Here is a 20801-nt window from a genome sequence, read left to right on the forward strand (position 1 = left end):
CTCTGTCTCTCCCCTAGTGGCCGTGATATGGAATTGAAGTCTTCAATTTTATAGTCCTTGATTGGAAATTTTTATAGTTCTCCCTTAAGAATGCCTCAGCTTTTTTTAAATTAGCTCCAGTCTTATTTAAAACTTCAAGGTTTATAATTACTAAAATTGTCTTGAAATCTGCTAAATCCAGAAAACCTTGTTCTACGCCTCCATGAAAGATAATTTTAAGATGAATTCAGGAAAAGCATGATTTCTGCAGATCCGGAGGAGTAGGTACACACTGCGGGAGGGTATGTATCTACGAGTGCTTGACCTCTTGTAAAGCCAACCACTGACTTAAAAACAAAACTAAAAGTCACCATAAAAGAAAAATTCGAGTATAAAAGGCTTGAGGCAAATAACATGTACCATCTCTAAGGTATAGTGACTCAAACTATTACATTGTTTCCGTGTAAAGAATGGAAACCGGAAGCAGGAAAAAACATTTTAAAAGAAAAAAGTTTGTCTTAATAGAAGACAATTTTCTTTTTTCTTTTTTCTTTTTTTAATGTTTTATTTATTTCTAGGAAAGAGAGAGACAGCATGAGCAGGGGAGGGTCAGAGAGAGAGGGAGACACAGACTCTGAAACAGGCTCCAGGCTCTGAGCTGGCAGTCAGCACAGAGCCCGACACGGGGCTCGAACCCACGAACCGCGAGATCATGACCTAAGCGAAAGTCGGACGCTCAACCGACTAAGCCACCCAGGCGCCCCAATATAAGACAATTTTCAAAAGTACAGGGAAATTCCTCGTGTTCATTTTGTTTCAGCTATTGATCTACCTCTTAATTGCGCCTTCTTTTGCTATTATTGATTTCAAAATCAGAAGGAGGGCCTGGCATATATTCATTTGTTTATCCCTCAAATGCCTATGACGAGAAAAGGCTGCTGACGGAAGGAATAGTATCTCCTCGCCCCAGCAGCTGCTGAACTTAAGAGACCCCAACTCGGAGCCAAATGCCTCAAAAGCGAGGACACAAAGGTTGATGTATTGCTGACTGCAACTTGTCCAGCTTATAAAAATCAAAGAATAAAAATCTGTGCTCCAAGACTCCTCACAGCTTCACAACTACCGTCAGGTTTTACCATGGGTCCAAATTCACAGTTCTGTTCTTTCTTCCTCAAAATCAGGTCTTTTGTTGCTAAGTCCAATGAGCCCAAGTCTAGCTCCCTTCTCCTGGGACTTGAAATATCCTTAGTCCTTAGAAGGACTTAAGTTTGAGTTTGTATTTTCCAAAGACCTGTCAAAGAGACTTCTGAGTAAGCCCTCCACAAAACTGTGTTGCATCCAAACAGCAACCGCAGTAAAAATAACTTTACCCTTATAACCTGGAATTTATTCACACAACAATTTGAGGAGAATGCCTAGGTAACTTATTACTCAAAACTGTATCTCAACTTTCCTTAGCAACAACAGCAATATGAATCTTTTCTTTTTAAAAAAAACTATAAGCCTCCTTGAAATTAAGATAAAAAAAAGACTCTTGCAGTCTTTTATTTAATATTCTCCTCATTTAAACTTGGATCCTTACTGTGGAAATGTAGCTTCATGATGAAAGCTTTACCTCCCTACTATTTGCCATATCTAAGAATTTTCTTTATTTTAATTTTTTAAAATGTTTATTTATTTTTTAGAGAAAGAGAGAACAGGGAAAAGGAGGGGTGGGGGTGGGGGTCACAGAATCCAAAGCAGGCTCCAGACTCTAAGCTGTCAACACAGAGCCCAACAGGGGCCTCAAACTAATGAACCTTGAGATCATTACCTGAACTGAAGTCTGATGCTTAACTGACTGAGCCACCCAGGTGCCTCAGAAATTTCTAAATAGAAATGCGGAACTGCTTTATCTCCTCTAAATAAACTCTATTATCTATGTTAATAGAAGATAGTTAATAGAAGATATTGTGAAATAAGACTCAAGTAATTCAAATATTTTAATGTAAATATTCATGTTACCTCCTACCTGTTTTTACCAGAGCTGATGACAAATTAAAAAAAAAACAAAACCACACAATAAAACAAAACAACTTTTTAAAGATTACTTCTTACTCAGTAACTAGGTCACTTCCTAACTAAGGAACTTGCTCTCTCATTCCAACCTCAGATTCAGAATTCAAGCTTGTGGCTCAGCAAAAGCACAAATTTTAAGGACCTATAAAATGATTTAAATATAGTGGAATTTGAAAAAGTTATACCCACATTTTATGCCCAAGGTCTATTCTGTAGCCTTCATTAAAATGTTTACCTTTTCTTTATTTCACTGGTTAGACTCTCAAACCATGGATAGGATAATAAATATGTGGCCAACAGCAGTTCAGCTTACTTCTTCGTCAGCAATTTCTTTTGTGTTTCACTCCTATCTCAGAAGCCACCGTCCATCTACTTACATTTTTCTACAGAGAAGAAACATCCTATTATCACAGAGTTTAACCTGGCTTCCTTGGGGAATACTTCCTGGGGTATTAAGTCATTTCTTTTTGAACTACTTACAGCTGAAAATTTCTTCATCTTGGGTCCAGATAGTCATCATCATTCATCAAGTTCAGACCTGAAAGGCATTAGTCAATGATGGCTGTTCCTCCCTAGGCCACAATGTCTGACATCCTTGATGACAGACATTTCTCTTCATTCACCTCCTGTTTCCAGCACCAGAAACTCTCAGTGGTCCCCTTTCCCCTTCCTAATGAGAATTGTGTAATCAGTAATATCTAGCCAAGTCTAGCACTTTCCTCTTTGTCCATTTGGTTGCCTTTCCTTGACAATGTCTTCCTGGTTTGTAAGTGTTCCCCGTAAATCTAGATACCCTGCTCTCCCTTTAGTCACTGTAATTTATTTTTGTATAATAATAATTATTATTATCATTTTATTTTTGTGGCAAGTTTTTATTTAAATTCCATTTGGTTAACATAGTGTAATGTTAGTTTCAGAAGTGGAATTTAGTGATTCATCACTTACGTAACACTCAGGCACTTCTCTATTGGATGCTCAACCAAACGCTTAACTGGATGCACAAGTCTAACACCAGAAGAGACACAACGTTCCAGGAAGTGTCAACTCATAAAAGAGATCCCTACTTCTGAAACACAAGTAGAAAAGAGCATCTAGAAGGTTTGCTATATGTTTAACTCCGTCTCTGGTAGTCAGACTTTAACCTTAATTAAGTCAAGAGTCTTATATCTTCACATCAATGAGTCACTGAAATGTGACATTGCAATAACTGTAAGACTTTTCTCCACTTTGCTAATTTAAAACCTCAAAAGAGAATACATTTTTCTGAGTGAAATCCTTCTTTTAGCCCTTAAGGATCTGGATGATATGACAATATACATATTTAATGTAATTCAGTAAAAGTCACATACTATCATCCTCTTTTTCCCATGTGCTTTTCCCATGTGCTGATCTTTTCCATGTGCTTCTTGGCTTAAAAGTTTTCAGGGAGACCTGGGGGGCTCAGTTAAGTGTTGAACTTTGGCTCAGATCACAGTATCACGGTTCATGAATTCGAGGATTGTGTCGGGCTCTGTGCTAACAGCTCATAGCCTGGAGCCTGCTTCGGATTTTTAGTCCTTCTCCTCCCCTCCCCTGCTCATACTCTGACTCTCTGTCAAAAATAAGTAAACATTAAAAAAATGAAAACTTTCAGAATTAATACAATAGTAGGGAGAAATATTGAATTGTGCTCTAATTTTATATTTGACATGGACCAAGTATCTTTGGCTATGTCAATTAATCTTCTTGGCCTTCATATATTATCTATTAGTTAACTTTCTTATTAAATAGGGTTAATACTTATTCTTTATTAGAAATGAGATGCTATAATAAAAAATAACTAATATTCATACAGTTTCTAAAAATATAAAATATATTTTCTCAATTCATTTCAATAAGCATAAGGATTGCCAACCACAGTTCAAGACACTAAGCCAGGTAGGAAGGATACAGAGCAGAATTGACCAAGGCATAGTTTCAAAACATTGCTAAACTTCATTCATACCTGGAGTTTATACCAAGTGTTTAACAATAACAACAAAAGTACAAAAGTACAATACTCATACACTGAAATCTATAAAACACTGTTGAAAAAATATTATAGAAGATCTAAATAAATGGAAAGACAACCCATGTTCATGGATCAGAAGATTTAATATTGTTAGGATGGCATAGTCCCCAAACTGATCTACAGATTCAATCTATAGAAAGGGATAGCAATCCCTGTCAAAATTGCAGTTGCCTTTTTCAAGATATTGGCAAGCAGATTCTAAAACTCATGAAAGGGGTGCCAGAATGACTCAGCAGTTGAACATCTGACTCTTAATTTCAGCTCAGGTCATGATCTCAGGGTTGTGGGATTGAGCTCCATGTCAGGCTCTACTCTGGGCATGGATCCTGCTTGTGGTTCTCTCTCTGTCTCTCTTTTTTTCCTCTGTCTTTCTGTCTCTCTTTGTCTCTCTGTCTGTCTCTCTCTCTGCCTCACCCGTCTCTCTCCCACTCACATGTTCTCTCTCTCTCTCTCTAAAAAAAAAAAATTAACAAATTAAATTGATATAAAAATGCAAGGGATCCAGAATAGTCAAAAGAACCTTAAAAAAGAAGAACAAAATTGGAAAAACATTTCAAATTTTCAAAATTTAGCATAGTAATGCTACAGTAATCAAAACAGCATGGTATAGCATAAGGCTAGATATATTGATTAATGACATAGAATTGAGTATGTAGAAATAATCCCTTACATCTATGGTTGTCAACTTGGGCTGCTATAACAAAATATCAAACTAGATGGCATGTAATCGACAGCAATTTATTTCTCACAATTCCTGTGGCTGGAAGTCCCAAGATCAGGGTGCCAGTATGAGCAAGTTTTAGTAAGAGCCCTCTTTCAGGTTATAGACTGATGACTTTTTGTGTTCCCAAAGAGTGGAAGGAGAGACACCTAGCTCTCTGGCCTATGCTTATAAAAGAACTAATCTTATCTATGGGGACTCCACCCTCTTGACCCAATGACCTCCCAAAGACCTCAAATCCAAATACCATTATTCTGGGTATTAGATTTCAACATATGAATTTAGTGGGGAAAAGGGGACACAAATATGAAGTCCATAACAATGGTCAATCGATTTTGACAATAGTACTAAGAAAATTCAATGGGCAAAAAATAGTCTGTTCAACAAATGGTGCTGGGACAGTTTGATATCCACAGGCAAAAGAAAGAATGTGGATACCTACCTCACATCACACACAAAAATTAACTTAAAACATATCATACACCTAAATGTAAAATCTAAAACTCCTAGAAGAAAATAAGAGTACATCTGCATGACCTTGGATTAGCAATGGTATCTTACTTATACACCAGAAGTACAAGAAATCAAAGAAAAAGGATAAATGAGACTTCATAAAAGTTTGTTTTAAAATGTTATGCTTCAGGGGCACCTAGATGGTTCAGTTGGTTAAGTGCCCAACTCTTGATTTTGACGCAGGTCATGATCTCATTGTTTGTGGGATGGAGCCCCACATCAGGCTCTGCGCTGACAGCACAGAGCCTGCTTGGGATTCTCTCTCTCCCTGTCTCTATGCATCTCCCCCCTCTTCATGCTCTCTGTCTGTCTCTCTCAAAATAAATAAATAAATAAATAAATAAATATTTTAAAAAAACTTTTGTGCTTCAAATAACACCACCAAGAAAGTGAAAAGACAACCCATAAGGTGGGAGAAAATGTTTGCAAATCATGTATCTGATAAGGGACATGTGTACAGAATATATAAAGAGCTCTTACAACTCAACAATAAAAATACCTAATTAAAAAATTTTTTTAATGGGCAAAGAAATTGAATAGGCATTTCTCCAAAGATGTGCAAATAACCAGTAAATACATGAAAAGATGACCCATCATAACCCATTACAGAAATTCAAATCAAAACCAAAATGAGGTACCACTTGACCCCTACCAGAATGGCTAAAATCACAAGGACAAACGATAACAAGTATTGACCAGGATGTGAAGAAATTGGAACCCTCATATATTCCTGGTCAGAATGCAAAATGGTGCAACTACCTTAGAATTACTTTGGCAGTACTTCAAAAGTTAAACATAGAATTGATATCTGACCCAGCCATTCCACTCTATCTACCCAAAAGAAATGAAGACACATGTTGACACAAAAGTATGTACAGAAATGTTTATAGTAGCATTCATTATTCATAAAAATTCAAAAGGGGAAGTAACTGAAATGACCATCAAATGATGAATGAATAAATAAAATGTGGTATGGCAATAAAATAGAATATTATTCAACAATAAAAATGAATGGATAACTGACACATACTATGACATGAATGAATATCAAAAAAAACTATGCTAAATAAAAGCAGCCAAACAGAAAAGACCACATATTGTATGATTTTATTTATATGAAATTTCCAGAATAGGCAAATCAATAGAGATAGAGCGCTGGTCAGTGGTTGGCTCAGGCAGAGGTGGGGTGATGGAATAGAAAATGACCGCGAGGGGCACCTAGGTGGCTCAGTAAGTTAAGTAGCCAGCTTTGGCTCATGTCATGATCTCATGGTCTGTGGGTTTGAGCCCCTCGTAGGGCTCTGTGCTGACAGCTTGGAGTCTAGAGCCTGCTTCAGACTCTGTCTCTCTGCCCCTCCTCTGCTTGTGCTCTGTTTCTCTGTCTCTCAAAAAATAAAAGAAACTTAAAAAAAAAAAAAGAAAGTGATTGCTAATGAATATGGGATTTCTCTTTAGGGTCATGAAAATATTCTGGAATTAGATAGTGACGATGGTTGCACAACTGTAAACATACTAAAAACCGCTAAACTGTACCTTATAAATGTGTGAGTTGTATGGTAAGTGAATTATATCTCAATGATGATCTTTTTAAAAAACAAGATATAGAAGAGTATGACAGCTATTTAAAAAATAAAATGATGGACATCGATATAAACTTTTGGTTGCTATTTATGGTAAGAATCTGTTTTAATTTACACAGGTGATGGCATGTTGTGACCTGCCTGGTTTTAAAAAGTCTAGTCTTGCTGGGAGAATTTCTTAGGTGATTATTACGTGGTTTGTGAGATGCTTCACCAAATTCTCTCAATGCCTCCCACAAAGCTGTCATATAAAGTCAAAACACAGGTCCCTAGGTCACTACACCAAATACTGAAGAGTGGGACAGACTGCCCAAAAACAGATCCTGGGTTCATTTCCAGTTGCCATTATGTTTCCATGAGCTTCTTTTCCTACTGTTCTTTACTCCCGACACCTGAATTTTCTTATTTCTTATTTTCACCAGGGATTTGTTCTTTTTCACCCTAACAGCAACCCTGACCCAAAAGCTAAGTTTGATGGTAATTAAATTAATATCTTTATGATGAATGCCAAATTCTCCACAGAAAAATGTCACAACTCTAGCTGTGAATTTTCATAGTACACAAAAATCCAAGAAAAATATTTTGTTGAAGATGGGTGACAATTCACTCAGTGGGGAATGGGCAGTGATGGGGCTGCTGTTCTCCCTTTCTCATTACTCAGCTATTAATTAGAGCTGAAGAGTCTTTCTCCTACTAATTAAGGATAAGAAGTCTGAGAAGAATGATGCTGAATCAAAAGCCTTAAACAAACAAACAAACAAAGGCAATGAATCCCTTAGCAAAAGAGAGGCAAAGTAAGTTTGTTCTGGGTAGAGATGTGGTTAGAGGTCAAAATCCAAAGTACCATGGTTGGATTATTAAAAAATTTTGGCCACTGTGATAATGAACTTTATCCATCAACTTGACCGGGCCATGGAGTGCCCAGAAGTTTATTCAAACATTATTATGCGTGTGTCTGTGAGAGTGTTTCAACAGGAAATTATCATTCGAATCTGTAGACTGAGTAGAAAACATATTGCCCTCCCCAATATGAGTGGGCCTCATGCAATCGGATGAAGACCCAAATGGAACAAAAAGGTGAAGTAACGCCTCCTGTCTGAGTACTTGAGCAAGATGGTGTTGGTCTTTTCCTGCCTTAGATTCAAATCGAGAGGCCAACTCTTTTTGAGTCTGGAGACTACCAGCTTTTGGACTGGAATTTACATCAATTGCTCTCCTGGGTTTCCAGCTGATCAACTGCAGAGCTGAGACTCGTCAATCTCCATATGAAAGTGAGCCAATTCCAGCTCTCCTGCTCCCCAACTCTCCCTCTTTTTTGCTCTCTCTCCATTATTGGTTCTGTTTCCCTAGAGAATCCTCCTACAGCCACTATAGACCAATCTGTATTTCAGACATTGAAGAGTTCCATCTTTACTATCCTTAATTGATCAATCAGTCTCTCTCATAAAACAGGAAGTTATCTTTAAGTTAATTTCTACTTTTAAAATCTGAATTATTTCATGTTTTTTTAAACAACTGCTGTTTTGCTAAAAGTCTTTTAAACAGATGAGGAAGTAAGGAGTTCTGTATTTGAATATGTGAAACCAAATTAAAGTATGTCTTATGTTCGTCCAGAACATTAGGGTAAGCAATGGGTTTCCCTGAAAAAGTGGTTCATAGAAAACACAGTTGAGCAAGTCATAGTTGGCACAAAAGGAGAGAAAGGGATGAAGATAGGGAAGGAGAAGAGAGGAGGAAGGAGAGACCAATCATATTCCTAAAAGACTAGTTTAAAACTGTATATGTTATAAAAGAAAAAATTCTAATAAGTAAAATAGATGTATTAAGCATTTTCTAAGGGCCAGATACTTAGCTAACTGCTTTATATGCATTATAATCTTATTAAACTCTCAAAACAATGGTAGGGAATGCTTATGAGACATTTACTCAGGGCCAGGCACCCTTTTGAGTGCTTTCTGTGTATTAACTTAAGTAATTTAATATGTTTATTATCTTTTATGGCAGATGAGGAAAATGAGGCTTTGAAGTTTAAGTAAGTTGTTCTCATTCACAAGTTACATGGCCATGTTGGGATTTAAATACAGGAGGGTTGGCTTCAATATCTGTTCTCCTAACCAGCACAACACGGCCACCTTCTCTGAGAAAAATGATATATACAAAGTCATGGGAAGATTGTTTACAGTAAGCCAACAGAGTATAGGGCAAAAGACAGGTTTTGAAATCCAACTCTTAAAGTTCTGTCACTTTTCTTTTTTTTATTTTTTAAAAAAAAATTTTTTTAATGTTTTATTTATTTCTAGGAGAGGGAGAGAGAGAGAGAGAGAGACAGCGTGAGCAGGGGAGGGTCAGAGAGAGAGGGAGTCACAGACTGAAACAGGCTCCAGGCTCTGAGCTGGCAGTCAGCACAGAGCCCGACGCGGGGCCCGAACCCACGAACCGCGAGATCATGACCTAAGCGAAAGTCGGACGCTTAACCGACTAAGCCACCCAGGAGCCCCATTTCTGTCACTTTTCAAGAGGCACAACCTCTCTGAAATGAAATAAAACCTCCTATCCTGCAGACTTGTGGCAAGCCAGAGACGATTTATGGAAACCTTGGTAGTCATAGTTCAATAAATTATAGTCATTATCATCATTATTATTATCTTTAGCATTATTATTATTCTTTTGAAGCTTGACAGAGAGCTCAAAGACCCAAGCCATACATCTTTCCTGTAACAGTTCTAATTAATGAAGAAAATAAAATTCCATGTTGACAGAAGGAAACACAAGAATTGATAATGGAGGACATCAGGTACATCTTCATAATCATATAGCCAGGAGGGCAAAAATGTTTTCCATTTAACAGAAAAACAGAATTATCCACTTGTTCTGAGAACACAAGGATAAATATAAAATTACTAATGAGGTTCCTTATACTAAGCATAAGGAAACTGAGATTGTTTCTTTAATTGATTAATATATTCCAGTAATTTATCCAAGCACCTGAGTTTAACCATGATATAGTTCTGGTGATGTTAGCTGGCTTAGTCAACGGTGCAGAGTGGGTACAAAGCTAGTTAGCGACTCAGTGAAGACTACTCTGTGCAAGCTTCACAAACCTTTAAAATTCTGAGTGTTACAAAGAGTTCTGAGCATTGTGAAAGCAAACCAGAAAGAAATCAATAAAATTTGTCTCAAATTTCTGTTTGTTTGTTTATTCTTCTTTATTTTTGAGAGACAGAGAGAGTTGCAAGCAGAGGAAGGACAGAGGGAGAAGGAGAGAGAATCCCAGAGGAGAGCAGGATGTGGGGCTCAGTCTCACAACCATGAGATCATGACCTGAGCCCAAATCAAGAGTCAGACACTTACATGACTGATCCACCCATGAGTCCCTGATTTTGCTTTTAAATATCCACATCTGTTACTGGGTGTCTTACTTATTCTTCTCCTGATAATAAGATGAATATAAGTGAATAAGAGTTAATAGTTAAAGGGAGATGTTGCTGATGTAGTTAATTGGAACTTTAGTTTTTTCTCTTGATTTCATTCGCTTTCCATTGTCTTCTTTGTCTTGTCCAAATAGATGTAAATACACATTGGATAGTGTATGTAAAGACAGTGAGACTGCTCTAGAATAGATGCTGCAGGAAATCTTCTAAGCTGGTCTTACAGCAGCTCTGGGGGTTTCTGTATTCTTCTGGGTTCTCTTATTGCTAAGAAGTATCCTTTTAAGGGCAGGAATGGTGCCTATTATGATACATTTCACATATTTGTGACAATTAATGGGACAGCCACATCATTCCATAATGAAAAACCGCTTTTCCAATTTTTATAACACACTACTGACTCTCATTATTCATATGAGCTTTATTCTAATATTAACATTGAGAATGTTTAAGGGTTAGGGTCTTTCCACAATGAAAGACTTCAGCTTAAGCATACGCATTTCTGTTACACAGGAATCAGTGAGTCAGAGCAATGTCACTCATGTTGCTAGAGCATAGCTCCATAGGTGCTCAGAAAATGCATTAAATTAAGAAGGAAATAAAGGAAGGCGGCGGGGGGGGGGAGGAAGGAAGGGCAGGGAGGGGGCAATCCTGTGTTAGCCATGCATCTTATAAGTGAGGGGCTGAGTTAATTTTCAATTTAGCGGGCTCTTTCTAAAGTACTCCGAAGGTGCTCCGTCATAATGCTTGGATTTCTGATTGCTAGAGTCATGAAGGAGGTGGCTGAGTCACTGAAAGGAAGGGAAGGAACATAGAGTCCCACTAACAAAATAGGAGAAATGTCAAAGCACAGAAGAGAAGTTCTGAAAGATAAGTATTTAGAGAAGGCAGAATGGAGGAAGGAAGCCAAGGGGAGAAGGGATGGGGGGAGGGGAAGATGGAGAACTATATGGGTACTTGGTAAATGGTGGTTCATTTTATTCTTCAGAAGAACCCTGTGAAGTCAGTATAATTCCCATGTCACAATGAGAAAACTGAGATATAAAGATATGAGATAATATGTCTCAGAAATATAGTCTGTTAGTAGAAAAGCTGGGATTTGAACCCAGGACTATTTGGGACTATGTCCCAAAGTCCATAACCCTTTCCACCAGGCCACCGTGGTTAAATTTGGAAGCTTGAGAAAACTCACATTTCAAACTGCTAATTTTGCTCCCCCAGAAGTAAAACCATCCTCAGCAGATGCGCACCAGATCTTGTACCTGACAGCTGGTTGTTTTAAGTAAAATCTCACACCAGGTCCTCTCTCCTCCCTGGTATGCTGAACTCCAGATAAAGTCCAAACAGCCTTTCTGGATCAATCATTACAGCTTTTATAAAGTGATCCCATTCCCTTCCCTGTAATATGTGTCCCCAGACCTCCCAGGTTATGGAGGGGAATATACTCTTTTATTACTTTTAACTTTTACTGCCTCTGAAAGATTTCTACTTCAGCAAGCATGGGTTATTTAGTTATGCAACAGCTGCTTTATGGTAATGACAAAAGGCCTGGTTCAAAATGTTCAGTTGATACAATTATCATTACTTCAAATTCTCCTACTATTATATTCTAAACAATTCTTTCAGGTTCTTTAAATCTTATTCCCTTCCCATAAGAGGTGGGGTGTCTTAACCATTTCTTATCTTGCAGTTTGTAATTATCAGCCTAAAGGGAGAATCTTCTTCATGGGGAAAGAACATCATTTGAGAGTTGTTTTTTTTTTAACATCCGCCTTATCTGTGGCCATATTCCATCTTTCCTTCCTAATGTTACTGCGTCTTTGTTTCTTGATTTCTTCAATGAATAAGTTTTTTCTTTTATTGATCAATTCTCCTGGAATTTTACTTTTTTATTTCATTAATATCTGCTTTCATCTTTACTAATTAACATAATTCTTTTGTAATTTTTCCCCTAAGTTTCTTGGTTTCTACATTGTTTTGTAATAAACACACTTAAGGTTTATGATTTCTGCTTATCTACACTCTGCTGATTTTGTTATGTATGACTTTTTTCTTCTGTTTCTAAAGATTTTGGGGGGAGCCTGGGTGGGTCAGTCAGTTAAGTGTCCTACTATTGATTTCAGCTCAGGACATGATCTCACCATTCGTGAGATTGAGCCTCACTTGGGCTGTGCACTGACAGCACGGAGCCTGCTTGTGATTCTCTCTTTCTCTCTCTGGCCCTCACCTGCTTGGATGTGTGCAGTGCTCTCTCTCTCCCAAAATTAATAAACTTTAAAAAAAGATTTTGTAATCTTATTTGTTCTTCTTTTAATCTGTATTTAAAGTATTTTTAAATGTTTGGTTGTATATCGGTGAGAGGGAATTTTTCTTGTTAATTTTATCCTCATTCTGCTTTGACAGATGACATGGACTGTATGATTTCTGCCTTTTAAAATGTGTTGACTTTGGGGTGCCTGCCTGGCTCAGTCGGTTAAGCGTCTGACTTCAGCTCAGGTCATGATCTAATGGTCTGTGAGTTCAAGCCCTGCATCAGCTCTGTGCTGACAGCTCAAGAGCCTGGAGCCTGCTTCTGAATCTGTGTCTCCCAGTCTCCCTGCCCTTCTCGCATTCATGCTCTGTCTCTCTCACTCTCAAAAATGAAAATAAAAAGTGTTGATTTTGAGGCCCCCCTCGGTGGCTCAGTCGGTTGAGCCTCCAACTTTTGCTTAGGTCATGAGCTCACAGTTTGTGAGTTTGAACCCCAGATCCCATTCTATGCTGATAGTTCAGAGCTTGGAGCCTCCTTTGGATTTTATGTCTTCCTCTCTCTCTGCCCCTTCTCTGCTTGCACTCTGTCTCTCTCTCTCAAAAATAAATAAATATTAAAATAAATAAATAAAATCTCTTGATTTTGATTTCATAACCTAGTTAAGTTTTGAGAATGTTCTATGTTTAGATAGAAAAAAAGTATCTATTTTCCACCTGAAGGTAAAAAGATATACATAAAGGTTTATCCGGGTGTGGTTATATTACACACATATCATTTAAGATTATTTTTAATGGTCTGGACACTTCTGCCAACTGTACCAGTTTCTCCCAAACTCCAGTTGAAGTAATTGCAAGGTCTCAAATCCATTTCATAAACCTTTGACAGGGAGAAGTGAGACCTGTTTCTATATTTCCACGAAGGTAGAATCACATGTTGGGGTGGGCGTGGGGTGAGTCAAGATCTAGTAAGAAAACTAGATAATGAATAATGAGGCCTAAAAACTAGTGTAAACAGCATTGGCTGTATTGCACAACAGGCTTGGTGACCCTGGACAAGTCACTTTTCAGGTTTTCTCTTTCCTCATTCCCCCAGTGGTGTATGTAGTCTTACTTGCTCTGCCCAAAATTACAAGGTTTGTCAGGAGAAGCCGGAAGATAAGGAATGTGAACAACACAAAGTGATAATGAAATTAAAAAAATAAATACTAGCAATGGTGGCTAATATTTAGGGGCAGTACAGGAGAAGGGCAAGATAACGATGTAAAAACGGCCAACACAGGCTCCAAAGCGCTCAGTTCCGAGTGGTTTCCTTCCCCGAATCTCAACCACCTCCAGCTTCCTTTGGGGACACACTCCGTCCTGCGTGGAGGAAACCCCGCCCAGTAACGCGAGTCTCCCTCTTCGCGGCACCCGCAGCCTGGAACCTGCTGGCAGAGTGTTGTGAAAATGAGCAGAAACCTGCCAGCAGCTAAAATTCGCGCTTCAGCACAACGAGCCCTGGCTGAGCATGTGCAGGGCCTCCTCCTTAAGCAGCGGGGGCTGACTGGCAGATGTTGCCCAAATGCTCACTAATCAAAAGGGGCCCCCGGACGCCCCTGGGTCTCGGGCAGATCGGCTCAGTTGCGGACTTAGCAGGGCTGGGAGCTCAAGGGCCTGTGCGCTCTCAGCAAGGCGGCCGCCACGTTAAATCCAAGCACCTGCCCTCGGGAGAGGAGGGATCGATGGTGTTCTGGATGCTGGTTTCCAGGGAAGATGCCGTCGCCGGTCCCGCGCCTCCTCGGGAAGAGAATTGAGAGCGGCGCGCGAGCGCCGGGCGCGCCGGCCCCGGATCCGCGCGAGCCCGCGCCGCGCGCGTCTGCAGCGGCCGGCCTCCTCCCAGCCCCCTGGTCCCCAGTTTGCTTGCCTGCCGCAGTCCGGGCCCACAGTCCTTCTCTCCACTTGTGAGTGAGCACACACAAGTTCCCCGGGCACGATCCTTGCATCTGTTTCCCCGGGGGAGTCCAGGTTTTCAACGATTAACCTCCCGGCCACGGGGCGGAGGGAAGGCGGCGGGATGGAGGGAGTGGGGCGGGGAGAGGCAGCTTTGCGCGTTCAAAGGCACGAAAATCAGCTGCCGAGGCTCACACGGGTTTAGTTTCTTCGATTTTTGACAAACAGATGCAGTGGGACGCCTGCTCTGCCGACCCGGCTCACTTCTCAGCCTGCCGCCGAGTTTCGCGCCGCAGTCGTGCGCGGCGCTCGCCGAGCTTCGCCCCTCGCCCAGGTCTGCGGAGGGAAGGATGCTGGGCAGGCTGCCCCCGGGCGGCTTAACGCCGGCTTAGCTGAAGCCGCGAAGCCACCACCCCGGGCCTCCTGTTTATCTGCCCGCCCCCTCCCCCCACTACCAAAGGACATGCCCCTTTGGTAGTGTCGGGGCTCCCAGCCCGAGCGAGGGGGAGGACACCTCTCTGTCCCCTCCTCCCCATCCGCGCGGCGGCTTGGGGTTTTACTGCGGCAGCCGGAGGTGACAGCGACGCCTTAGCCTCCTCCGTGGCTCTCGGAGCCCCGGCTTCCCCTGCATCCGGAAAGCGCCCCCTCCAGAGAGGCTGGTCCCCGGAGAAGTGCTAACGAGCTGCAGAAAACCAAATTTAAAAATGTAGAAGTCGCTGGGCTGCATTCCTCCGAGGACGAGCCTGATCGCCCAGGACGGAGAGTGGGGGGGTGTGGGAAGTTGGGGGGGGGGGGGGGGGGGGGGGGGGGGGGGGGGGGGGGGGGGAGGGGAGTGGTGCAGCCGGCATTCTCCTCTGGAAGGAATCGCTGGGAGCAGTGCGGTTGGACACAAGTTTGCGTGGGAGTGTTTTCCTTTTGTCAATAATTAATCACCGGAATCAGTCTGGCAGAATTGGAGTTTTAGCAATAGTGCAGAGGGCGGGGCCGAACACCTAACTCCAGGAGGCTCTGAGGCACCCGGCGCAGTGGGAAGCTCGCAGCAGCTGGGGAGGAGCCAAAGCTTGGGTGCTCACCTAAGCCGCAGGGAGATACACCCAACCGGGAGGTAAGCATCTTCCAAAATATATGCTTGAACGCTAAAGTAGCTTTGCTAGGATAGAATTCTTGCCTTTATAGGGGAAAAATTAATCCTAGCTTTAATGCAATTTATCAGTTTATTATTTAACTGCATTAAAATATTAAGGATTGAATGGGTTTTTCCATTTGCCTTTAACTGTGTTAGAGACTAAGAGGTTTCAACTCAGCAGAAACCAAACTTTATTATTGAAACTTTCCCAGCCAAAACAAGAGAAAATTACTTTACTAATTACTTTCATGATTTATCCTTGGGTAGTTGAGTAACTATTCAGGAAATATCATTGGGAGATGCTTGGTTTTATTCTTAAGTATTCTAGTTTTATGTTCTTTATACAATACTTTTTTGCCCATAAAGCTACTTTAGGCAGTAATACACAGAAGCCAACTGGCCAAAAAGTGAAGAATTTCTAATAAGGAATACATTTTAACATTTTCTCAGGATTATTAAGCAGTACCTATTTTCTCAAAGATGCTTATGTGATTATTTATAAGCAACTAGACTTCTAAACCCCAGGAGAAAGGAACAGTCAACTTTGCTATGCGGGTGGGGATGTGAGGAATAGGAAGAAAACGGTCTTCTAGGTCTGTCTCAACTAAAGTGACATTCAGCTGGTTGGCAATGAACAGATATGAGTTCAGCCCATGATTCAATAAAGGATTTGAAAAATTATTAAATGTAAATCTTAGCCCTAAAACTACAAATAAATTCATCAGGGAAATTGAGAAAGTTGTTTTTTGAAAAGACAGAGTGGTGTGGTAGTTCTTCTGAATTAATGAAGAAATATATGGTCAGTTTTGCCTACAAACTTTTCAGAAAATGCATAAATCTAATGAGCTTTTCATAACTTGATTTGTACGTTTTAATTATTCCTATGCTTTTAAAAACAGGCATCATTTTGATAAATTTCAATGGCAGTGGTGGCCTTCTACACAGATTACTAGAGCAACAATAAGCTCTCGCCTGAAATGCATTATCACCCTCATCTTTCAAGTATTTCCATTCAGCTATTTAATAACAATAAGTTAAGAATGGTTTGTCAGACCAAGTGCATTCTCAAATTTGGATACAAAGTTAAAAGTCAACCAGTCCTCAACTTCTATCAGTTTTCTTAATCCACTGTTTATAAATTTGCAAATACTTTTGTAAAAACTGCCCTTCATAATTCTACATCTACTATGTCAGTATAAACTATTTTACCACCAGGTATACGAGGTGAAACATTTTCTTTAAAAAATTATCCAAATGGAACTCAACTTCCAGAATGGTGTGTAAGGAGTTCCATGAACCCACTCCTCAGCAAAACATCAACTGGTAAAGAGTATAGATCAGCAACTAGTTAGTCTCTAGAAATTGTCCTGAGGAAATACAACAGATGAAGAAAACTTAATTCAAGACAGCCTCCTAAAATTCAGGGAGAGCAGCAAGAGTGTGAGGCATTTGAGCCACAACCCACCCCCACCCGTCCTCCAGCTGTAGGACCATGTTCCACTCTGGATGGGTGCCTCTGAGAACGCTCCCTCTCAGCTTAGATCCCAGTCTAGGGCTATGGAATATCTCTGGGAAAAGCAGGCTACCAGCCGGCATCTTACCACCCCAGCTTTGTGTTGTAAAAGCTCTCTTCTAGACTGGCACAGGCACAAGGTCTGAGGCTCTTCCTGAGAACCACCCCTCATTCTTAAGGCCTGTGAAGAAAAATTCAACATCTAAAAGACAAGTAAGTCATTTAAAAATGGGCAAGGGAATTGAATAGACATTTCTGCAGAGAAGACATGCAGATGGCCAACCAACACACAAAAAAGTGCATACTATCAGTAGTTATTAGGAAAATGAAGATCAAAATCATAAGATACCATTTCACACCAACAAAAGTGCCATAATAATAATAATAAAGAAAGAACAGATAGTAACAGTCATTGGAAAGGAGACAGAGAAATTGGAGTCATCATACACTGCTGGTGGGAATGTGAGACGGTGAGCCACTGTGGCAAACGGTTTGGTAGTTTCTCAAAAAGTTGAACATAAAGTAGCCATATAATCCAGCCATTCCACACCTCGCTGTATATCCAAGAGAATTAGAATGTGTGTCCATGTAAGAACATATACACAAATGTTTGCAGCATCATGACTCAAAATAGCCCAAAACTGAAAACAATCTAAGTGTTCATTGACTGAAAAATGGATAAAATTTTATGATAGAGAATGGAACAATGGAACATTATTCAGCAATAAAAAAGGAATGAAGTACTGATACTTGCTACAGGATGGGTGAACATTGAAAAGATTATGCTAGGTGGAAAAAGATCAAATATTGTATGATTCCATTTATGTAACATATCCGCAATAGGCGATCCTGTAGACAGAAAGAAAGGGTAGAATTGGGGAAGAACGGGGAACAACAGCTAAAGGATACAGGTATCTTGTTGGGGTGATGAAAATGGTCTAAAATTGACCAGTGATGTTTATGTAACTGTGAGCATACTAAAAACCATTGAATTATATACTTTAAATGGGTGGATTACATATCAATAAAGCTGTTTTCTTAAAATAAATTAGCCAAGATATTAAAGGATGGATAGATTTAGAACTTGGAGTTCGTGAATCCTCATGTACCAGTAGACGTATAGTACACGAGACGTATAGTTTACACTGAAATATATGAAATAATTAGGAGTGGCCCAGGTGTTCTATGTGATTTGCATATGTTTACAAACTCACCAACCTTTCCTCTGTTTAGAAATAAGTCAAATGTCATTAATGCAGTCCTAGAGAGAATTGGCTTATAAATCCCCTATCTTTTTGCACTCACAAACCTCCTGTTTTAATTTAAGCCTAGTGAAGCCAGTTGTTCCTCCTACTTCTAGATGAATCTGGTCTTTTATCAGTTCTTTGGGCCATTTATTGAAAGAGGCCACACTAAGTGAGAGGAGGTTACTAAATCTCGGCCAAAAGTGAACTTTACTACTCAGATTAGCCCAGTTTCACTTACTCTAGAGTGGCCCCGCAAGCAGGAGTCTTGGGGGAAAGGAAGAGCTGGAGTAGCCACTTGCAGTCCTCAAATCACACTGACATGTCCCTGCGGGGAAGCATCTCCTGTGATTAGGACAGTCCCAAATACAGGAGAAGCTCTCAAATAATCAATAAATTGCCTGATCTTGTACTAGGAACCATGGACTTGGATGACAGTGTTTTGTCCAGAAATAAGAATATAAAACTGGTGAGTGTCTGCATTTCATGTGGCTGGTAAGCAGCACCTAAACTTGCTGCTAGAAACACCTGGAAGTATACTCAGCCAAACCACACCCTTACCCTTAGGTTTAGGGACTCAAGTAAGTCTGCCTGCTTCAGGAAATCTGAAGATTTTCCATTCTCATCAGCACAGGCTTATCCTTCCATGTATGTTTATTCTTTTTTAACTTTTTAAAAAGTGTTCATTTATTTAACTTGTGAGAGAGAGTGTGCGCATCCACAGGAGGAGGGCACAGAGAAGACAGAGAATCCCAAGCAGGCTCTGCGCAGTTAGTGCACAGCCTGACTCGGGCCTCGATCTCATGAACCATGACACCATGACCTGAGCTGAAATCAAAAGTCAGACACTTAACCCACTGAGCCACCCAGGTGCCCCATCCCATGTATGTTTAGAAGAGCATATCATGCTGATAAAAATGGGTTCCATGTGGCTTTTGACCATCAAAGTTTTGTAGAGGTCCGATTGTCATATTGTAGCCAATTAGAAGATTTACACAAAATAATTCTAAATGTCCAACCAGTTCTCTATAAATTAAATACATGTAAGAAAAAAAACCCTTGATCACAGTTATTATTTATTAATATTACTTTGATCAGGATTAATAATTCATTTATCCAACAGATATTTATCGTGCACCTATCCTGTGTCAGAACAACTGCAGGCCCTGAATGAGTAATAAACTAAGCTCCCTTAAGGAGCTTAAATTCTAAAGGGAACATCATTTAAAAGAATCATTTAAAAATAATGATTATGATGGAGGAGGGCACTTGGGATGAGCACTGGGTGTTATATGGAAACCAACTTGACAATAAACTATTTGTAAGAAAAAAAAATCACAATAAAAAAATAATTATAATAATAAGTGAATTTTATAGCATATAAGAGGAGAAAAGAGCTCTGGAGAAAAATTAACCAGGGAAGGAAATGAGGTACAGTTTTAAACTGTGGCATCAAACTAGGAAGTAAAATTATATAATTAGATAATGTAAAGATTGTCTACAAACCTGGCCCCATGTCTCTGAGATAGACTATGAAGATTCCGCCTGGGAATCTTGGTTTCCCCTTCCCATCAGCATTATTTTGCTACTTTGGATTTGCTGCTGTTTCAGTAAGGAAAATATTAGCCTCAACACATTCCAGGCGGGCACAAGGAAGACATAGCTTAGTACCTGCTCTAAAGAACTATAACCTAAATAAAACACCGCCTTATGATAACAAAGATTCTCATTGAGGGAAATAATTAGCCTGGGCTTTCGGTTTTCTTTGCCTTTCTCTTTTGCTTTGCGCTGGATTCTTGTAGTCTGCCAGAGGACTGTGTTGTAAATAACTAAGAACTGCTTTCCCAAAGTTAACACCTTTATGAAGAGTGAGAGGGTAGGAGAGAGGTGGAGGGGAAGAAAAATTTTTAGGCCATCTTGGAAAGGTGAAGGGAGAACAGAGCTTTCATACTAGAGGACAGAGCATGTGATCCCACAGATCACATGAAAAAAAGGAGGTGAAAAGCAACCAGAGTCTCCGCTTAGGTGGACTGTTCCGGGATCTCTGCTCAAGTCACCTGTTTTAAAAGACACCGGAGGACACATTGTTCAGTGAAATATAATGGGTGTGGCAGCTTTCCTGGAATAGAGCTTTTAGAAAATGGCTTAAAAGAGAGCAGGGACTTGATTTTTTTAAGTCAAAAAAAGAGCATTTATTTCAGGCTTAGAGGTGAAGAATTTAAGCATGCTCAGAGTCAAGTTAGAAATCAGTCAAAAGACTCCCTGTTGGGGCGCCCAGGTGGTTCAGTTGGTTGAATAGCCAACTCTTGATTTCAACTCAGGTCATGATCCCAGGGTCTTGAGATTCAGCCCCAAGTTGGGCTCCTTGCTGAGCATGGAGCCTTCTTTTTTTTTTTTTTTTTTTTTTTTT

General features: G+C 40.0%; 1 protein-coding gene across 3 annotated transcripts in view; it reads left to right on the plus strand.

The window, feature by feature from the left end:
* The first annotated feature begins 14143 nt into the window (after positions 1-14143).
* SPTSSB (serine palmitoyltransferase small subunit B) overlaps positions 14144-20801 on the plus strand; it is a 32502-nt gene continuing 25844 nt past the window's right edge. For 2 of the 3 annotated variants that reach the window (XM_039241978.1, XM_039241979.1), the window contains exons 1-2: positions 14144-14519; positions 14737-15613. In XM_039241978.1, the coding sequence (XP_039097909.1) occupies positions 14332-14519; positions 14737-14986 (438 nt within the window). In that variant the 5' untranslated portion in view covers positions 14144-14331 and the 3' untranslated portion in view covers positions 14987-15613. Of the gene's footprint in view, positions 14520-14736; positions 15614-20801 lie in introns of those variants that run through there. The other variant, XM_039241980.1, reaches the window with a different exon arrangement.

The sequence above is a fragment of the Hyaena hyaena genome, unplaced genomic scaffold, assembly GCF_003009895.1.
Source record: "Hyaena hyaena isolate Hyena2069 unplaced genomic scaffold, ASM300989v1 scaffold_203, whole genome shotgun sequence".
Lineage (NCBI taxonomy): Eukaryota > Metazoa > Chordata > Mammalia > Carnivora > Hyaenidae > Hyaena > Hyaena hyaena.